General features: G+C 37.1%; 2 protein-coding genes across 2 annotated transcripts; one reads left to right on the top strand and one right to left on the bottom strand.

Annotated features, from left to right (window-relative positions):
* Nucleotides 1–2,288: 2,288 nt before the first annotated feature.
* On the bottom strand, nt 2,289–10,270 carry LOC139713443 (cytosolic iron-sulfur assembly component 2B-like). Its single transcript, XM_071625173.1, has 5 exons — nt 10,088–10,270; nt 6,514–6,593; nt 4,096–4,221; nt 3,513–3,558; nt 2,289–2,989 (listed from the first exon to the last, which is right to left on the bottom strand). Exons 1-5 carry the CDS (start codon nt 10,212–10,214, stop codon nt 2,892–2,894), a joined length of 477 nt encoding a protein of 158 aa, XP_071481274.1. The 5' UTR covers nt 10,215–10,270; the 3' UTR covers nt 2,289–2,891.
* Nucleotides 10,271–10,694: 424 nt separating this feature from the next.
* Nucleotides 10,695–16,477, top strand: LOC139713442 (mediator of RNA polymerase II transcription subunit 10-like). Its single transcript, XM_071625172.1, has 4 exons — nt 10,695–10,835; nt 13,945–14,031; nt 14,685–14,787; nt 16,181–16,477. The coding sequence occupies exons 1-4, from the start codon at nt 10,702–10,704 to the stop codon at nt 16,268–16,270; spliced, it is 414 nt and encodes a 137-aa protein (XP_071481273.1). The 5' UTR covers nt 10,695–10,701; the 3' UTR covers nt 16,271–16,477.
* The last annotated feature ends 5,097 nt before the right edge of the window (nt 16,478–21,574 follow it).

The raw sequence follows: 21,574 nt of genomic DNA, 5'->3' as shown, positions 1-21,574 counted from the left end.
TCTTTATGACAGGAAATAAAACCAAACCAAACCAAACCATACACACAAAAATGCGCACACACTGACATAATACTCATCCACCTATTCATACAATGTTTACTAAATCAGCTGAAGTTCCCTACTCCTGTCTGCATTCCCGACTTGAATATTTGTAGAGCATGAAGTAAAAACAAAAACAATGAGAACATCCACACTCCTGCACCCACACACAAAGAGACAAAAAACAACAACACGCATATACATGCATTCACACATAGAAGGCGTTTCTCCAGAGGACAACCACAGGTGTGTGTACTTTAAATGCAATTCCACAGCATGATCAATTTGACTTTAATAAATAGAGTAAAATCAAACATATAATTATAGAATGGTACATACAAGTATCAGCCACATCAAAATTGGATGTGAGGCTATACAGCTCTGGGATTTCATAGTATCAAACAGTTTCACAGAACAATTATGATGGTTGCAACCACAAATATACAAGATGAGGTGAGAGTTTCATTTACTCACCTCACAAGTCTCACTTTAGTGTACAGACAAAAGTATCATACAAAAATCACCTCTTGTATTTTAAATGCTGCTTGAAATAAGAATGGTCTTTAAAGCCAAAAGTGTCATCTAAGAACAAGAACTTTTGAGGAATTAGAGGCATCCTGACCCCAAACATTGCATTTGCTGATTTATCAAAAATGTCATGTGGTCTCTAACACAAGTACATTGTACTGTATTGGTGTAGGCACATTAAGCATCACATTTCACTATAACACACACACACATACACACACACACACACACACACACACACACAAAGTTGGTTGCCTTGTTGTACAGTGTACACTGTACTACAATTATAGGCATAAATCATGATGCATTTGAAAATACAACTTGCTTAATGAAATTGTAGTACCCTAAGGTTGTTACATTCTTGTGAAATTTTGCAATTTTTCATTGATTTTTTTAACCTGGGGTTCACAGATATATCATCATCAAATGTGCAAGTTCATTGTCTATCCTTGCTCATACTCAACACAAGTTTGAATAAATTTTTTGAAGAACTACAACATGTGTAGCAACTGACTTTTTCTAGCTAAGGAAAAAATTGAAAAAGTTCCGATTTCAAACAGCGGTCTCAACAAGATCAATCGAAAAGGTGTGCATCTTTATGGCTAATCTAATAAGCATAAGAGCACCTACTGACATACCTCTTAAACTAGTGCTACCTCCACCACTGAGGTCATGTTTTTGCCAGTGTTGGTTTGTCTGTCTTTTTGTTTGTTTGCAAAATAACTCATGAAGTTATGAACAAACTTGGATGAAATTTTCAGGAAAGGTTGACAATGACACAAGGAAGAGATAATTACAATTCAGTAGTGATCTGGATCACCGTCTGGATCCAGGATTTTTATTTCATTTTTTAAAGAATTCTTCATCAATGGAAAATACATATATGGCTATTTTCAGCATGTGTATATAACTCCACAATGAATAGCTGGATTATTTAGTATCACTATCACTCTATTGTACACTATATGACGATGACCGTTAATCAATATTTTATTGCGCAGTGAGAAATCACAGAATGGGTGGAAATGAGCTGCTTGGTGGAAGTCTGCGCTGAGTGCTTTTCTAGTTTTATATGAAAAGAATAAGTCTTTAATCTTGATATGCAGCCTTTAATTGACCATCTGCTCAACCATGTATTGTCATCAGTCATACACATAGTCATTGTGGTGCATTCAGGAAATTATGGCATATGCATACTGCCAAAATAACAATACAGACATAGAAAAATAATGTGTACCTCTGCCATTTGTGTGAGCAAGCAATGAAAAGTAATAATATGCACAATCATATGACATGTAAGTTATCTTTAATTCACCCAAACCAAGATTTCAACCAATTATCATTATAACTACTGAATATACCATGTATGTACATTGTATATTGTTTTTGTTTGTTTTGTACACTGTTGACAAGGTACAAGAACTTGTGTTTTTACTTCTGATGTAATATTGATATATATGAGAAGTATGAAATAAAATTGAATTGAATTTGAAATCACTAGCAAAACTAAAATAACCTTCAAGAACTCATCCTACTTGTTCCTCCACAGTGACATATCTATTTTTACTTATTCGTCTATAAAATTGTTCAAGAGAGTCAGTAAATAGTGACAGCAAATCAGGTGTGAATTGCTGGGTTTCTATAATGCATATCACAGTTATCCCTCTCTCAGCAAAAATGCATCAGTCTACATAAAGTTGGAAGCTAGATAATTACATTCATTTACATATCATTTCATCCTTCATCCCATCATCCTACCCTTCCATCCCTCTTTGCATGCCTCGGTCACTGATCTTTATCTGAGCACAACCTGGACCCCATGCAGAAAGCATTACTCTCCTTGTTGCAAATACTGCAAACACAGTAAGTTTCCAGTCATAATATTGACCCTAGAAAAGGCAGATTCTTGTTGCTAGAGTTTACTGTACAATGAAGCATGGAGTGGTTGCACATTGAGTGCAAAGATTTCTCACTTACAAATTTCACTCTCTTTGTAACATAGATGACTTTCACTGGGAGAGTGGAAACCACTTATGTTTGTTTATTTATTTTTTATGACTCCTCCAGCACCAATGCACACCACAACCTGGGAAATTTGAGGACAGCCTTCAGACCCACAACTGCTACCCGCCTTCATTTACAAGCTGGAAAACATAACAGTAGCATCTCTCTCCAGTCTGGTGCATCTGTGCTCTTTCTCCATATCGAACAATCGCACTACTACCTCCCTGTGATTGCCATCATGGCCCCCTGTCACAGCACCTAGGACGGGACATCGGGACTGGACATCCGGTGTGTATTAAAAACCTCAGTGCTGCCTCAGCTCAGTTTCTCTGCGTTAAGCACTGGTTGACGACTTCCAGGAGATGGTTGTTCTCAAGGGCAGCTGCTACACGCTCCTTGTCCGCTAGCTGCTTGTTCACTAATTGCAAGGCAAGACAAACGTGGGAGCAGAATGCACAGCTTTTTGCCAATTGAGTGGTGCTCAGCCATCTCTCACTGCACCAAAATGACATATTACCATTCCCCACTGCTTAATCTGAACAGCTTTAACCCAGTGACTTTTCTTTGTTCTTGTCGTTTCAGAAGTACACTCTAAATATTACTTCAGCTTTTAAGCACTTCCAAATTTGCACATTTTCCTTGCATCGATACTTTCAGACGACTTGTGGAATTGAAACAAAAGCAACAAATGGAATTTAAACTTGTCCATTTACACAACTTTTCTGGCTTTACTTTGCTGTAAAAATTACCGGCATTATATGTAACTTGCATTATTTCCTTTTTCAACTATAAAATAGGAATGATTATTACAACAGAATCAGCTGACCTTACATGCAATTTAACTCTAGTTCTCTGCGGGAGTAAGTCTAGAGAAGAAAAATGACTCACTTTAATGAAAAATTGTATGAGTGTAAAAGGTTACAAAGTAAAATCATATTTACCTGCATTTTCAGAGACATGGGTGCCTGGCTTTATGATGACATCAACCTATTTTATGGAGTAAAATATGCCAACATACATTAGACATGTTGCTACACATGTTATGTTTAAAGGAGATCTATCTCAATAGTTCCTATATAAGACCCAATCCATGACAATAACAAGCAATAGTCAGATTTCATAAACATTAGAATAAAAATAATGTGATCCCATGACTGCATCCACATTTGGAATATACTTCAAGGTAGGATGCATTCATATCTATTATTCAAACACACTGAACATGGCCAATTAATTTGGTTTTATCCACTACAGGTGAAAATTATATGCCTGCATTAGTTACAGTGTTCAGTGATGCATTTATGTAGTTTAAACCATTGGCAAGCACTTCAAACATGACATCAGAGAAAGTTGATGGATGAGGAAAACACGGTGGATCATTATCAGTGGTGATAGTTTAATTGCAAACTCCATGCAACTCCAGTGTCTTGTAAAGTATAACTCTATGAAATGCACAATTTGGCATGATATTTCAATCGCACGTAACTTGTGCCCAACTGATAATTTATTTTCTTCTTTTTTTACCTTAAATCTAGATGGCAAGGAGCGGAGTAGTTTGACCCTGATTGCAAGTCCTATAAGAGTAGCCATGCTGCAGTGTGGAATAGTTGGGGTGAAGGTCACTTTTACTGTGTTCCCCTCATCATCAACCTAGATAGAACAGAGAAACAAAGAAGAGAAAAGGGGAAAAAAGAACATGAAACTGCGGTAAATGACTACTATCCCTTGCAGCAATGACTTGTTGCAAACACAAACATGATGTTTTTAACTATAAATAATAATAAAAAAAATAGCAAAAGAAAAAGAAAAGCATTACTAAAAGGATATTGGAACATTTGGGTTGGGTTTGAAGGTCTTCAAACCCAAATGGGTATGAGTAAAAATGATGTGTTCTCAAAATGGCCACAGATTGCTGAATTTTACCACAATTGTTGCTGTTTTGACAGACTGACATGCTGAGAAAAACTAGAAATGTCGCTATGGCGACTGGTATGCCTCCGCCATAATGCATGGTTGTCTGAATAGGTCTATAGCACAATGTCTTGACAATGTGTGATGACAGTTTCACATAACTGGTAAAATATTAAAATGACAGGTTTGTCACAAATGCATTGAGTGTTCACTTTCCTTGAACTAGGTTTATTTGGATGAATGGCTATACTGTCTAAGAGTGCAGGTATTTGGGGATTTGAGGATTTGTACCTAACTTTTGACTCTTTTATGAGTTTAAAGAAGAAGTGAAATTTAGCACTTTCACCGACCTTTGACCTTCTGGTAAGAAACTTCCAAGAGAATCTGTATTGCTAATTGGGTAATACATGCATACACTAAGTTTCAAGAAAAAATCCTGCAGGCATTGCATAGATAAGAGAGAAATAATGACATTTTGATGAGTTAACCTTGACCTTTGACCCATGTCCTTCGACCCATGACCCCTAAATTCTCTACATGATCACTGCTAGTCAGTACATGGCTATAAGTTCCATGAAGATACCTTGAAATATTTGTGAGATATGGAGAAAAAAGTGAAATTTTAACATTTTTACTTGACCTTTGACTTCATGACCCAAGCTCTATCTGGGAAATATTTATTTGGTAGTTCATGTATACACCAAGTTTCAGGAAAATACCTCTAGGCATTGCATAGATATAGGGGAAATAGTGAAATTTTGAGCATTTGACCTTGACCTTTTGACCTTTGGCATGTGCACCCAAAAGTTGATAGGCACAACTTCGCCCACTCATACAAATACATGCCAAGTTTCATTAGGATACCTCTAACAGTTTTTTAGATACGCTGTCCACAAAATTGATTACAGACGGAAGGACGGACGGACAACCCGAAAACATAATGCCTCCGGCGACACTTCGTGGCGGAGGCATAAAAAAAATGTAGAAAGTGGCGACATCTACTCAGCAAATCCTCATCTCATGCAGCATACCTGAGGTAACAATCAACAAATTTGACAAAAAAGACTGGATTACGTACAAATATCATACATCTGCTGCTGGCCTAAAGAGTATGTTGCTCTTCGATTTTGGCCAAAAAAAAAAAATGATATCCATGTTATACAATCAATTCAATTCAATTCATTGATTTCATAGAGGCAATACAGCCATATTTTATGCACAATGATTAAATGTTGAGGAAACTGCTAAAAAGCCAAACCTTGGCTTGAGGATTGTGATTCCATGTATAGAGATGCACAAAAGACAAATGGGCATGGAAGCACACACAATTAAAGGACTGAATATTTAATAAAAAACAATACACATAAGAACATCTAGGAACAAACATAAATACAACACAAAACAGAAAGTCATGAGTGCACATTGCTCCTAAACCTTGATGAAAACATGATTACTCACAAAATTCAAAAAGATGTTGTGTCAATTTTGACTTTAACTCTTTATGTGCCATGGTGGAAACCCCCTATGTGCCACGTTATTCTGAGACACAAAGGTAGTCATGCTTTGAGAAAGAATTCTGTGTTGATATCCAATTTGTTTAACTTCTACAAATTTCTGAGCTGGACATAATAGTGAGCAAAGTTAAAGAGGAATGCCAAACTTTGCTTCCATATACAATGCATAACAATTCTATTTTCAGTTTTTCTTTTGAATTACCAGTTGCTACATTACTGTAAAGGCATGACATTTGCACATAAAATAGTGACAGAAACTTAGAATGTACCACGCAAATCTAGTTAGGAACACCGCTTGATAGTCAATCACCACATAGAATGCAAGCCGTATGCGAGAGGAACAAAAGCATGTCAAACGCTTTGATTGTACCGCGGGATTAGCAGTAATTAGCAATTTATAGATCGGTTTTGGCGGCTTTGTTTGTTGAGCAGAATATGCGAAGTTGGCACGCCGTTGACTGAGCCGGACGTGCGAACGTGGCACATAAAGAGTTAAAAGATTTAGACATTACGGTACCTCAACTTCTGCTTGTTGAACAACATTTAGCTCTTCAAGAGAAAGAGGATGCTCAGGGTCATTGATGTGTCTGATCAAATGTGGATACAAAGTGTGTTAAGGAGGACAGAATTTGAAGACCTTGGCCTATGTGGTGAACACACTCACACCCTCCAGTTTGACCTGGGCATGGGAGAAGTCACATAGCCTTGCACTACAGCCTTGATATAAACACCTTTTATCTTTGATTTGTTTTGCAACAATGGGTGACAGTATCCTTACCAGACACAGCACTTAGACTCAGCATCAATTAGTGTTAATTCAGTTCAAAGCTATCCTTACAAACATTCGAAAATCCATCCCATAAAGTACAGCCCATATCAGAGGAACAGTGATACCTGGAGGAGCTAATATAAACTGCTTTACATCTCTACATCTAAGTATTAAACTCCAAGTAGTAAGTACCACATATTATAAAGGCTTTGTGGTGATACAGTTCTGCAACGGGGCAAGTCCAAGATAAGGTCCCCTCAGAAGGCAAAATTTCATCTTCGCTCAATATTGACATGTTTGGTATCATTTTGAAGCTTATGAGTTGAAGTTTTGATCTCCGTGAAGGAAAAAATGATATTATGTGAATTTATGCAAATTTCAAGGGCTTCATTTGCATAAATGTGAAACACAGCGTTACGTATGGGACATTTATAAAAATTCATATTAATTCAAAGGAAAGCAAATAATATTTGATTAATATGTGGACATAAGAACTTCATCACATAGTTTAACTTGGTATGAAAATTTAGGGATTATGCAAATGATTATGCAAATTAGCTCGTGTCCTATCATGAGATGTCCCATACGTAACAAAATGAGGTCATTTTTTTAGGTTTTTTCTGAAATTGCTAAGGTTATTTTAATGCCCTTTTGGAAAGTTCTAATTTATTGTTTAGAGAAATTAAATACCAGAGAAAAAAGAAAAAAAAAGTAAAAGAAATATTTTTTATTAGGCATTGAAATAATGTTACGTATGGGACAAATGCGTTACGTATGGGACATCCTCATACATATTGCATGTGAATGCATGTAGCTAGCTGGGAAGGTCTCTCAGTACACAAATGGTCAATCATCCTGAAGAAAGCATCCCAGCATTGTAGCTACTTTTTGAGTTATAGACACTTGAAACAATACATGAACTTGACTGAACAATTTTCAGAAAGGGGGAGGGGAAAATGGCAAAATACACAATGAAAAATCAGCATTAAAGGGATGGTATAGTTTTTTGTAGAAATGGGGATTCAGTTTTCAACATTTAAAGAGATGATTGGAAACCAATTATATGAATTACTTAAGAGCATAAAATCCTAAGACTAGAGGAATTCAAAGTTTATGTGATGGAGATCCAATTTGAAATTGTTGTGATATATATAGAAGAAAAAAAAAGTAAAATGATTTTTTTATTGCAAGTGATACACAAATTGTCCTTATTCAGTTTTCAGTAGTAGCCACAACAAAATTCATGGGTATACATACTGAGTTGTGACTCGAATCAATGACCTGACTGCTAGACAGACATCATATATCTACTCGATCACTGGGGTTCCACGCAGCAGGTATTGCTTATTTATTAAACTTAATATTTATTGTGTCTAGTTGTTTTTTAATTGAAACTAAATGGCAAACTGCCCTTCATCAATGCAAGTAAACACTTTAAACTATTCAATTTTTCAGTAGTAACTATCCTGATAAAAATAGGGCATACATACTCAGGTTGGTCATAAAAAATATAGAATATGATTGAATGTGATTATGATGGTAAATATCTGGGGAATATCGTTCCCTTGTCAATCTGGATCAGTATTTGAGTAATTTTCAACTGATTCCACCTCAATAATTATGCAAAAATTTGCTTAAATGGGTATTTTGCAAAATTATTTTTAAAATTCCCATAAACATGGTTCTCCACACACTAAACGAATGGGGGACAAAGGGCATGCATACCCAGGTTGGTCATAAAAATATAAAAATATGATTGAATATGATTATGATGGTGAATATTTGGGAAATATTGTTTCCTTGACAATCTGGATCAGTATATTGAGTAGTTTCAACTGATTTTACTTCAATAATTATGCAAAATACCCATAAACATGGTTCTTCACACACTAAATGAATGGGGGACAAACTGTCCCATACGTAACTGTCCCATACGTAACACGTCATGTCTGTCTTTAATTAGAACCTGTAATTAGAGCTTTTTGCCTAATGACATGAAACTTACCTGTGATAATCTTGAGTGTTGTGACTTTCATCACAGTGAGTTACAAGTTGTAGAATGATATACATTGTACTTTCAGAGAGTTTTGAGGTTGAAAAAAATGTTCAAAAAAACAAAATTTTTCTGGTCCCATACGTAACAGCACATATTTTCTCTTCTAGAATATAATTGTCAAGGTCATTTTTCTCAATTCTTTACATGATTATACTTCTTCTAGATATCAATCACCATGATGAAGTTCAATATGATCAAAGGCCATTAACATTATTTTTCAGGTCATAAAAGTCTCTGAATGTCCCATACATAACGTGCGCGTTATCTTGGACTTGCCCAACGGCAGACTATCCAGTATCAGGCACAGTTCTTGGGGCTACACGTAAGATCAGCACCCCCCCCCCCCCTCTCAATAAGTAATAAACATGAATTTCAGTCATGCGTCGTGTTCGTAATCTACTAAGCAGATGTGTAACTGAACCGTGTTTAGTTTGTTAGTTTGTTTACGTTTCTTCATTTTTACTATTTTTGTTGCTTATGGCGCTTAATCCCACGCATACCTATTCTTTCTATACACCGACAGCCATGATACGCAGGGTGCCGATGAGTGTAATGTTTTTCTGTCAACAGATGCTTAAAATATCTCACAATTTGCCTAAAATTTTTTACTCACATGTAAAGAAAATACTGGTACTCTGAAATCACAGGCTAGGCGCGCATTGAAAATGCTATTTGTGGTACACGCTCCAAGACAACGGCTTCGAACGCGTGGGTTGTTATTTTGACGCACTCAGTTGCTCCATAGTTTTGAAATCAACACCCCTACCCTCCATTGACAATGCGTGTGAAATGAATGTATACATTCATTCATACTTTCCTATGTGCCATTTTGTAATATGACGCACAGTATCATTGTTTTGCTGTTGAGCTCATACCCAGGTTTTTCAGTAATATTTCAACATCTTCAAATCCCCAGTGAAGAATGCAAAACCACTGCGCATACAGGAGCTGTAGTCTCATGCGCGATATGCGTCAGTGTCCTTTGCAGTTGGACTTTCAATGTACAGACTATGTACAGTGTCACGGTGTTTGACACCTACTAATTTATACCGGTATCCATCACCCTTACCATACTCAGTTGTTTCTACTCTACATCCTACATTGGTTATATAGTCATCCATAGACACTTTAAACGTTAGACAGAACTGGATTATTTAATATTACATTGAGACTTAAAATTATCAAAATATTTTAGCACTGAAAAAGAAAAAAGAAAAAAAGTGTGGTCACTTTTGGTGATACACTGTTACACATCAAAAAGGATATCAAAGACTTCTCTCGTGTCGATAGCATCTGCAACATTGTCATCTTCTTCAGAAGGCAAGACCTGTCTGTTGTTAAGTTTCCCATGAACTGTTGGATTAACATTATCCAGCCTTTCTCGATTGGCCATCTTTGCTAGCTCTTCTTAGCACTGGTCCACTGATAACTTTTATGTTCATGCAGCTAGTAGCATTTAGCAGTATTTACTATTGTTGTGTATAACATGAGACTGCAGCAGATAAATGTACAGAAGGTTCCACTGACTATGCATATGTGCAACACATGTATAGCCGTCTAGCGCCATCAGCGACGGCGCGTGGTCCCATACGTAGAATTCTGTGTGGAGTTCACAGAACTCTACAGACAGAGTTCTGTGTGTGTACATGTACAAATGTAGTTACGAGTTCTGTATGATCCCATCCATTCACGTACACGTACATACAATGTGCATGCTTTGTGCGTACATGGGTTGTAGGTCCATGGCGCTGGCGGCGTATATGGTTCGTACGATCGTGTGTACATGCATGATCATCACCGAAGGTCATCGATCACATCGATAGGCCCTGGTCCCTGCATTAATAATAATAATTATACTCTCCGCCTTTTCATCACTCATTATGTCGTCCTCCCAGTCGGAGAAGTTTGACCCACTGGTAGAGAACCTGGAGAGATTTATCGAGATCACTCGCCAGCTTGGTGTTGCGGTCAGCGACTTTCAGCAACAGGGGCAAGCTCCTCTGAATCAAAAACTGTGAGTCAGTCAGTCCCATGCTTGTACATCAATGTATGGTAGCCCGACCAGAGACAGGCGCAGGCTTATTTCAAGCAAGCAGGCTGTGTTTAAACTTAGAACAGATTCTACACCCCCACAGTGCAGTGTAACGTTAGTTTCATGCTTTTGGCAGTGTTAGATGTTCACCATTCAACAACTTTTTTTATGTTCATACCCGGCGCAGCTCAAATATGACATTTGTTTTGTTATTTTGTGTTTCTTGTAAGTTGTATAATACCTGCGCCAAAGCAAGGATTCAAGAAAGGAGGAGGTAAAGTCAAGACAAGTGATAATGCATCATCGGCATTGGTTTGTCTGTTTGCAAAATAACTCAAAAAGTTGTGTACGGATTAAACTGAAACTAGCATAAAATGTCGATTTTGAAGCAAGGGACACCTCATTCAATTTTGGCAGTGATCCAGGAATTTTTATGGATTTTTGAGGGATTTTTCGTCTTTCGGCATAATTATAACTTAAACTAGATTCTACTCTTTCTAGGTCAACGAACTTGGGGTTCAAAGGTGCGCGTAATGGATGTTTTATACATACATGCGCGCACTAAAACGCGTGCTCTCCTTAGGCAAGGCGCTGTGCAATGACATAAATGGCGGAGGTCTGTGCTCTCTGTTCTGAGTGCTTTTATCTTTTTTTTTCTTCTTTGTTATAATAAAGGAGAAGTCCTGAAATTGTTAATTTTGCAAAATTACAGTATGTAAATTATTCACTCCTATAAATGGAAAATAGAATTCAAGGTCACTCCTCTACAAAAAATTTTCTTTTAGTGCGGTGTAAAATCACATTATTATAATTCCGGACACAATTTTTGTAAGGCCAAGTAAAAAAAGAAACCAGTTTCTCGTCCTCGCGCGCATCGATTTTGGCCGCCGCATCGATTTTTTTACTATTTACTATTTTCAAAATGGCGCTGAAAATACCAAGAAATTCATAATTCTCGTCCCAGCCCGCTCCCCGCCCGCATCGAATTTCAGTTGCCGCATCGACTTTTTTGATATTTACTATTTTTTCGGCCGCCGAAAAAAAAAATATTGACAATTCACCTACCAATCGTGATTTCTCATTGCTAAATACGCCTTGCGTCCTCTACTTAGTACAGCTGTAGCTTCTGTAGTGCGCAACGCATGCATTTCACACTGCGCGAGCTCGGCAAGAAGGAATGACCCACAAAGCAGTCGAACTGTAGTTGGATGGGCGCGCGGCGGGCCTGGGCTGTGCAATGTACAGCGCACTCGGTACATTGTGAACGCGATAGCGGCAACATTTTTTTTCGAACAATCGCTGATATTCCACGCATATTTCGCGCATTGTCCGTATTTTTCCCCGTTTCTCATATTTTAAGCGGATGAATTGTACTGTGCAAATGCTTGTGAGGATTGTATCGAGTTTGTATGTATACATTTTCATGTCATTGTGACTATGTGCATGTGTGTGCAGTGTCGGAAGGTACGGTGCCAGTGCATTAGTGGCCGTGCCGGCCGCGTATGCGTGTCTGTACTGTAGCTGTCAGGGTCCCCATCCCCCTGGTCTGTCAGCTGTCTGCACGCACGCATGAACACATTCGAATGTGTAGAGGCCCAAACACTCTGCTCTGTAACGTTGCATCTGACGGCGATATAATTTATACTAGTATTCTATTTTGAAGAGAATATGAATGCGCTTTTCCAGCAAATGTAGAATTATTAAATGGGTGTATCTACAAAATGAATAACTCTTCCACGGATTCTGGTTTGTCTCGTATTTCTGCGGGATACTTTTCTTTATACGATGTAAATTCATGGACACGGCCGTGAGTCGTATCACCTGTAGTTTGATTGAATCATTCATCATCCAAATGATGAGTGATTATCAAATGTCTTTTTAGAACATGAAGAAACATCTTTAAATGTTTAATGCTATAATGCCATAACAGTATCATTTTGACATCCATGTACCAGCCAGTTTCCACTTGAATGTGCTACATTGTACTGTGAAGAGATGCAGATAGGCCTACAGCGCAGCTGTGTGGACACAAAAAGTCACAAACACCAATGATAAATAAAGCAGTGTTTTGAATATCATGGAATTTATTTCAGTCGTACATTTGTTGATAGAGTGTTTTATACCTGTTTCAATTAATAGCACAATACATCAGAATTGCAAGTACACTGGTATCAGAAATGCCATTACAACACTAAATACCAGTATTAAGATGGTCATTTTCCCTTGACATCTGTAGTGGAAAGGAAAAGCAAATGTATTTCTGCATGCATGAAGTTTCATTTCAAGTATGGTACATAATATTTATATCTATTTGTTTGAAAATGCACAGAGTGCTGGCAAGACATACACTTGGGACCAGTGGTCTCTCATAACGCAGCTACCGCATACCAGAGTGATATTTCATTTCATAAATTGGATATAGAAAATAGTAAAGCCCTCTCTCGTTACCTTTCTCAGAATTACCGGACGAGAAACGCATGTTACTTTCATTTTGACAATCCTCGAAAAAATAGTAAAATATCAAATAGTAAGGACCTCCCTCATCGCCTTGCTCAAAAAACCCGGACGAGAAACTACTTTCTTTTTTTACTTGGCCTAATGGAATAATTGACGTCTTTCGCATTGTGTCCATGCACCAGAATCACAATTCATACCCATACACGATTCACTGTAGACATTCGTACTGAGCCGACGACAAAGAGAAAATCGGCAAATGAGGCATGAGGCATCGTATTGTACGGTAAAAGGTCTAACACGAACATTTTGATAAATCGACATCTTCTTCCAAATGTGAATTTCTTAGCGTTTCTACATTTTTGTGTCACATTTTTGGCGATTTTGGCCCATACAACTCTCTGTGAGGCTAGTCTACGAGTCCGGCGCATATTGCATAATTGCATAATTGCACAATTGCATAGTTGCAATAGTAAAACCTACTGGTAGAGCGCTTCAGAAAATGGCAGGGGGGGGGGAGGTAATATTTTGAAATGGTGATTTGTGATCCTGATTTGTTCATCTGTCTGTTATGATGCGGCCCCTTGCCCTTGATGTGTTTGTCCTGAACTCTTTGTACACCTCTATCCTATCCTAGGAACTCACTGGTCACTGTGCTTCAGGACCTTGACAAGAATAAGAGTCAGGTCCAGGATGTCCAAGTACCCCTGGAGCTAATCTATGAGTAAGTTTTTATCATTTTAGCAGTAATGGCCCACAGCGGTAAAGCATCTCACTGCTCTCAAACATTAATACATTTTACATGCAAAACAGATCTAGAGAGGAAATAACAGTTTGTGCTTTGTATGTTTTGTGGCATTTTGGTATCAGAATGGCATATAAATGTCAAGTTTTAGCTGAAATTATTGGTTGCAATGTCAACATTAGCAAAAGAAGTCATGGATTGGCTTAATCAGTAGTAAGTTTGCCTCTTAAGAAGTCTTGGTTGGGTTTGATGACCAGTGAAACTGAGCTGTTGTTGTGTGTTGCCATGCCACCTCCTTTTTGTAAGAGGCAAAACACCACCCCTTGCATAGGATCAACGAAAGGAAATGATAACAGTTTTGTTTTTGTTTTTGTTTTTTTTTTTGTGGAGGTCATACATGTAAAAGAACCAACTGATCTCTTTACAAAGATTGGAGTTGAATACCCTGGAGGTGGTGTGTTTCACACTCTGTACAAAAAAAGAGTACATAAAGCTTTTCCACATTTCTCCTGTGACCTTCAGGATCCATGAGTATTGTTTGTCATAAAGTGTGGCTCAGATATTGTAGTTATGTTTTAGGCACTTTGTCAATATGTATCTGCCACATTTTTGATGGAATCTCTCTCCCACAGGTACGTTGATCAAGGAAAGAATCCGCAGCTGTACACCAAAGATTGCATGGAGCGAGCTGTGGCAAAGAACGAGCTTGTCAAAGGAAAAATAGAAACATTTAGGGTAAGACACCTGGAGTTTGGTTCCAGGTCTTCACTCATTGTAATTATGAAGCAAATCCCTCTATATAAACTCCATTTAAACTGATTTTTGTGGTCTGGCTATAGTACATGTGAGTGAGAGCAAGTTAAAGACAGCCATTTGAAATAGATGTGTGAAAGTAATATTTCAGTGAAAAGTGTCAAATTGAGGCAATTATTTTGCCTGTTACCCTCAAGCACCGTGGGTGTAGAATGAGTTTTAATTCATTGAACTTGTAATGACAAGTTATAATCCGTGAAAAGAGAAATAAAAACAGACAAAACATATTAGTGCTGTGTTCCCATTAAAATATCACTAAGATATTAAAGGGATGTTTTTTGTGTCTGGGAATAGACAAGACTATTGCATGACTTAACCCTAAAAAGACTGGGGGGGGGGCCTAAAAGGCCCCCCCCCCCTCGACATTTCGCGCGATTACTCAGCAACACGCAATGCTCTCGCCGCGTTGCTCTATGACTTTTTTCTTTCGAGTTTCCCGCACATTTTGACACCAAATTTGTGACGCCCGGGGGTACGGTTCTGAAGTTACATAACTTTTTGTACATGCACGTGAGACCGAAAATGGCTCAAAAATGTGATTTTGTGTACAAAGTCAATACAAATTGAGTTTTATCACATGGTTCATATAAATATGCTTATTTTTACTCTCAATGGCTAAAATCAATTTGTTTTAGTAGTATTATGCTTCAAAAAGGGTCTGCCACAAATTTTGCTGAAAAAAACAACAAAAACAAAAGGTCGAAAAAACAAAGAAATACATAAGAAATTCATAAAACAATAAAATAAATAAGAAACTAATTTTGATACCGAATTTTTTTTCAAGTACATTTACTAAGAATGCTACAAAGAATATCTAGACCAAAAATGAGCACTTTTGGAGCTTTATTTACTGATTTAGATAAAAAAGTCTGATTTCTCGCATAAATTAGCATAATTAATCAAAATAAAATAAAAGAAGACTAGTTTGGAAAATTTAAATATACGATCTTGTAGATTACATCGCACACTACCATTGTGCAAATTTCCGCGGCGATCGCGCGATCCACGGCCGAGATCTTAAGGGGGGGCCCTTTAGGCCCCCCCCCAGTCTTTCGAGCTACCAAAATAGCCCAGTCTTTTTAGGGTTAATCCATTTCTTTCCCTCTCCTTTTTTAATGTATGTGTGTGTGTGTGTTTGTGTGCATTGTGACTGCAGTAAATGATTGAAAGCATCATATGTTACTAATTCACTGAAATGTGTGCTTACATAGACTTTGTGAACGCACGTACGTTGTAATGCCACCATGTCAAAGACTCCCACTGCCATTCACTTCAACTTGCATCATTTCCTTTCCACATCTCTTTCTTTTTCCAGAAATTCAAGAAGGCACTCATCACAGAGTTGGGGAAGATGTTTCCTGAGGAGATCGAGAGGTACAAGTCAGCGAGAGCTGGGGATACATGATGCAATCTACCCTCTGTCCTCGTCAAGCAGTGACTTGCAACCATAGTCATGATGTCGAGTTGAACAGTGTCGTGGAGGGAAGAGAAAACACTGTGTAGGATGGAATGTTTCCCATCAGGATTGATAGTGAGGAAAACCTTATCAAGTGATGGCAGTGATCTGCAATGGATGTGAACCAGAATGTTGAAGACAGCGTTACAGTGTCAGGAGGAGGGAGGAAATGAATAGTAGGCTGGAGGATACGTAGTGTGAATGACATCAGGTGGGACACTGCAGTCAGCAGTCCCTCAATAGTAGGCAGACTCTGACAGTAGGAGGTGCTCTGGAATGCTCTGAAAACCTTTTATGAATTGGTGTACAAATAATTCATATTATTGAGGGCTGTCTCTAGAATTCACTCCCTAACTTATATAACAAGACTCAACAGGAAGTTATACATCTGTCAGAGTATGCCCGGATTGTAAAGGTCAGAAGATGTCCGCTGACAACTGATTGCTAATGATCATTATTTGTTACATAAAATATTTCAGGTTGTAGTACAGTATTTCATGCAGAATTAAGTTGTATTGAGATGACATGATGTCCACCCAAAGTTCAAAGTATTTCTTGTGTACACTCACTTCTAAGGCCACCTGTTTGTAGAAACTGAAAGACCTGCCACCAGTCTGTGTTCAGTCAAATGTTGATTCTCAATCATGTGATAGTAATACATTGTACAGTGTTCATGCCACAATTCCATCATACACCTTTGTTATGTAGGAATTAATCACTATTGGGTTTTGATGGGGGGAGAAAGAGTTGTGCTGTGACTCAAGTCGGCTCTTACAGCATTGTTACATAATGTTAGTGCATGTACAGGGGGACCTTGTAAAGACAAGATGCTTTGGACCATTGAAATTTACTTGTTTTATAGGGTATCATGTCATATCAGGTCTAAAAACAAGAGAATATTAAAGGACCGGGACATGCAAAATTGCCTTGTATCAGCAAGAAAGGTTTTATACATGGAGTTCCAACTGGCTGTAATTATTCAAACAGATGTCAGATTTCTATTGATGTGCAAAAGAATTCCACAGGTGCACTTGTGCCTCTGATAATCAATATTCCAAGCCGCCGTTTTGCTGAGCAATCTGAAGATTCATTTTGAATGTTGCCAAAATGTTGGCCGTATTTTGCTTATTTATTTATTAAATGAAGGGCAAGTCCAAGATAACACGCACGTTACGTATGGGACATTCAGAGACTTTTATGACCTGAAAAATAGTGTTAATGGCCTTTGATCATATTGAACTTTATCATGGTGATTGATATCTAGGAGAAGTATAATCATGTAAAAAATTGCAAAAAATGACCTTGACAATTATATTCTAGAAGAGAAAATATGTGCCGTTACGTATGGGACCAGAAAAATTTTGTTTTTTTGAACATTTTTTTCAACCTCAAAACTCTCTGAAAGTATTTCATTCTACAACTTGTAACTCACTGTGATGAAAGTCACAACATTCAAGATTATCACAGGTAAGTTTCATGTCATTAGGCAAAAAGCTCTAATTACAGGTTCTAATTAAAGAGAGACATGACGTGTTACGTATGGGACAGTTACGTATGGGACACTTTGTCCCCCATTCATTTAGTGTGTGGAGAACCATGTTTATGGGTATTTTGCATAATTATTGAAGTAAAATCAGTTGAAACTACTCAAATACTGATCCAGATTGTCAAGGAAACAATATTCCCCAAATATTCATCATCATAGTCATATTCAATCATATTTTCATATTTTTATGACCAACCTGAGTATGCATGCCCTTTGTCCCCCATTCGTTCAGTGTGTGGAGAACCATGTTTATGGGTATTTTGCAAAATAATTTTGCAAAATACCCATAACCAAATTTTTGCATTTAATTATTGAGGTGGAATCAGTTGAAATTACTCAAATACTGATCCAGATTGTCAAGGGAACAACATCCCCCAAATAATTTACCATCATAATCATACTCAATCATATTCTATATTATTTATGACCAACCTGAGTATGTATGTCCTATTTTAATCAGGATAGTTACTACCTAAAAAATGAATATTTTAAAGTGTTTACTTCCATTGATGAAGGGCAGTTTGCCATTTAGTTTCAATAAAAAACAACTTGACACAAGAAATATTAATCTTGATAGATAAGCAATACCTGCTGCGTGGAATTCCAGTAATCGAGTAGATGTATGATGTCTGTCTAGCAGTCAGGTCATTGATTTGAGTCACACCTCAGTATGTATACCCATGAATTTTGTTGTGGCTACTATTGAAAACTGAATAAGGACAATTTGTGTATCACTTGCAATTTAAAAAAAAAAAAATCATTTTACTTTATTTTATTTTTTTTTATATCACAACCATTTCAAATTGGATCTCCATCAAATTAACTTTGAATTCCTCTAGTCTTAGAATTGTATGCTTTTTAGTAATTCATATTGTTGGTTTCCAGTCATCTCATAAAATGTTGAAAACTGAATCCCCATTTTATTTCTACAAAAACTATACCATCCCTTTAATGCTGATTTTCATTGTGTACTTTGCCATCTTCCCCTCCCCCTTTCTGAAAATTGTTCAGTCAAGTACATGTATTGTTTCAAGTGTCTATAACTCAAAAAAGTAGCTCCAAAGTTGGGATGCTTTCTCCAGGATGATTGACCATTTGTGCACTGAGAGACCTTCCCAGCTAGCTACATGCATTCACATGCAATATATATGAGGATGTCCCATACGTAACGCATTTGTCCCATACGTAACATTATTTCAATGCCTAATAAAGAATATTTCTTTTACTGTTTTTTCTTTTTTCTATGGTATTTATTTTCTCTAAACAATAAATTAGAACTTTCCAAAAGGGCATTAAAATAACCTTAGCAATTTCAGAAAAAACCTAAAAAAATGACCTCATTTTGTTACGTATGGGACATCTCATGATAGGACACGAGCTAATTTGCATAATCATTTGCATAATCCCTAAATTTTCATACCAAGTTAAACTATTTGATGAACTTCTTATGTCCACATATTAATCAAATATCATTTGCTTTCCTTTGAATAAATATGAATTTTTATAAATGTCCCATACGTAACGCTGTGTTTTACATTTATGCAAATGAAGCCCTTGAAATTTGCATAAATTTACATAATATCATTTTTTCCTCCATGGAAATCAAAACTTCAACTCATAAGCTTCAAAATGATACCAAATATGTCAATATTGAGCAAAGATGAAATTTTGCCTTCTGAGGGGACCTTATCTTGGACTTGCCCTGAAATGAAATTTCACTTAATAATAAAGCATGTAAAGCAAAAGTGTAAATCAGAGCTGTATTATGTGAAAATGTTTAAAACTGTACCATCCTGGAAAGCTGGTTTTATCACTTTTCGACTTAATTTCCCCAAATGAAACTAACATGTAATAATCTTCAAGTATAATTCTTTATTGATATATATATCAGATTAGTGCCCGCATATGCCCAATCGAGTAATTTTCATCTTCATTTCAGCATTTTTTTCCTCAATTTCTGTTTGCGCATCCTTGTGTCTGTACCACCTAGCTTTAAATAGAAGGGATAGCGAAAAGTAATTACCATCACAAAGACGTATCTTCCTTTGAAAGTGGCTGGTGATTATGCAATGAGACAAGAGTCAATTGTCTTCGTATCAGCGTGGCAGATCCTGTTCGGCACATGCTTCAAATATTTTTGAGCAGTGGCTTCGAACATGGATCAAAGGGAATAACTCTGTTGTTACTCCATCTCTTCGACCTCCTTGGTATCAGGATCTCCCTATATCCGTCCTTGTTATAACAATGTTTAATTGTATCATCCTGGTCTCCTTTGGATACACAAGAGACATGTAAAGAGACCACATATATTCTGTACAATGTACCCACTCATACACACACACACACACACACACACAAAAAGAATTGATAACAATGGTCTACAGGCAACATGTTTGGTCGGGTGTTGTACATATTTATTTGACAGCACTTTGTCCACTGAGTACAATTTATGTACTCACATAATGTGTATGTACTGTAAAATAATCTGTATAATTAAAGATTACCCAGCAAGAATGAACAATCTCTACAAAAGGTTATCGTGTGTCCTTTTGGCATGTGATGTTTTCATAAACGCTGTATACACCATATATTTAGCAAGTCTACATTTTCACAAATCGGGTCTTTCTGGAAATTTTACAAGTGGTTTAAATTTGTGATTGTGGAGCACAGTACTGAACAGAGAAATGTATCACTCTTTCAATTTGCAAATAGCACCTGACTGGCGAAATTCGCAAAAATAAAAACCTTGTGAAATATTCGGTGTATACAGTACATTGTTACATCGTGGAGCTGGGTTCTGGGTTATATCTCCCACTGGCCTTGTTCCATGAAGATATGACTACCTGGTATCTGGTGGAGTGTTTAAGTGTGTGTGCATGTCTAGGGGGAGGAAAATGAGGTGGGTAAACCAACAATTTGTGTGTCTCAAGTTGAGCTCATTTTTCAAATCACTCACATAAATATAGACCTTTGAATAAAAAATTAGTAGGTTACGGTAACTTAAGTTTCGGATTGTGCAGGCAGCGTACGCTGCGATTGCAAATTAGCTCATAAAGAAAGAGTTGTTTGGAGGAACAACATGAAAGTCGCTGTTGATATCAATGCCTCCTGAAAACCGATTTGGTTTGAATTTATGTAAGTGATTGGAAATAAGCTACAGTCAACCTTGCCTAAGTTGAATCTATTTTGACTGAAGAAATAGCTTCAACTTAGAGAAACTTAGACTTATGAGGGATTAAAGTCAAGAGAATATAAAGAGGACTGGAAGAGACCTTCGACTTGGGCGATTATTTGACTTATGCAAGGTCGACTTGAGCAAGGTTGACTGTATATGTAATAAGTATTTTCTGTAATTTTGGTGCAATGTGGCTCTGTGGAATTCGAGTTATCAACATGGATACACAAGTACATCAGAGCCAGATAATGCACACTCGGTGCTTTGTTTCACAGGTTGGACTGCAGTGAATTTCAGACATTGGACAGGCAGAGTACTACATGTATGTTTCATTATTGAGCAGTACAACAGAGTGAATGAAGATTTTCACATTCACATGCTAACTTCAAAGGATTCATAATACAGTCGTACAATGTATCAGAAAGAAATTGACCAATATCACAACTTTGCCTTGTTACAAAATATTTTCATTTCACTACATTTATTATAGATTTTCACCTTTGGATAAAGGTAGTGAATGTACATGATGACA

This window comes from Diadema antillarum, unplaced genomic scaffold (genome assembly GCF_040938485.1).
Source record: "Diadema antillarum isolate AM-2024a unplaced genomic scaffold, OU_Dant_1.0 seq00001969_RagTag, whole genome shotgun sequence".
Lineage (NCBI taxonomy): Eukaryota > Metazoa > Echinodermata > Echinoidea > Diadematoida > Diadematidae > Diadema > Diadema antillarum.
Note: the sequence above shows the minus strand (reverse complement) of the source record. Positions and strands in the feature narration are given on the sequence as shown.

What these genes read in the sequence shown, in the direction of transcription:
- LOC139713443 (XM_071625173.1), bottom strand. Translation starts at nt 10,214, where the DNA reads ATGGCCAATCGAGAAAGGCTGGATAATGTTAATCCAACAGTTCATGGG. An exon ending in CGACACGAGAGAAGTCTTTG is followed by an intron (nt 6,594 to 10,087) that starts ATATCCTTTTTG and finishes CTTTGTATCCAC; the next exon opens with ATTTGATCAGACACATCAAT. An exon ending in CCTTGCCATCTAGATTTAAG is followed by an intron (nt 3,559 to 4,095) that starts GTAAAAAAAGAA and finishes TCCATAAAATAG; the next exon opens with GTTGATGTCATCATAAAGCC.
- LOC139713442 (XM_071625172.1), top strand. Translation starts at nt 10,702, where the DNA reads ATGTCGTCCTCCCAGTCGGAGAAGTTTGACCCACTGGTAGAGAACCTG. An exon ending in CCCCTGGAGCTAATCTATGA is followed by an intron (nt 14,032 to 14,684) that starts GTAAGTTTTTAT and finishes TCTCTCCCACAG; the next exon opens with GTACGTTGATCAAGGAAAGA. An exon ending in GAAAAATAGAAACATTTAGG is followed by an intron (nt 14,788 to 16,180) that starts GTAAGACACCTG and finishes TTCTTTTTCCAG; the next exon opens with AAATTCAAGAAGGCACTCAT.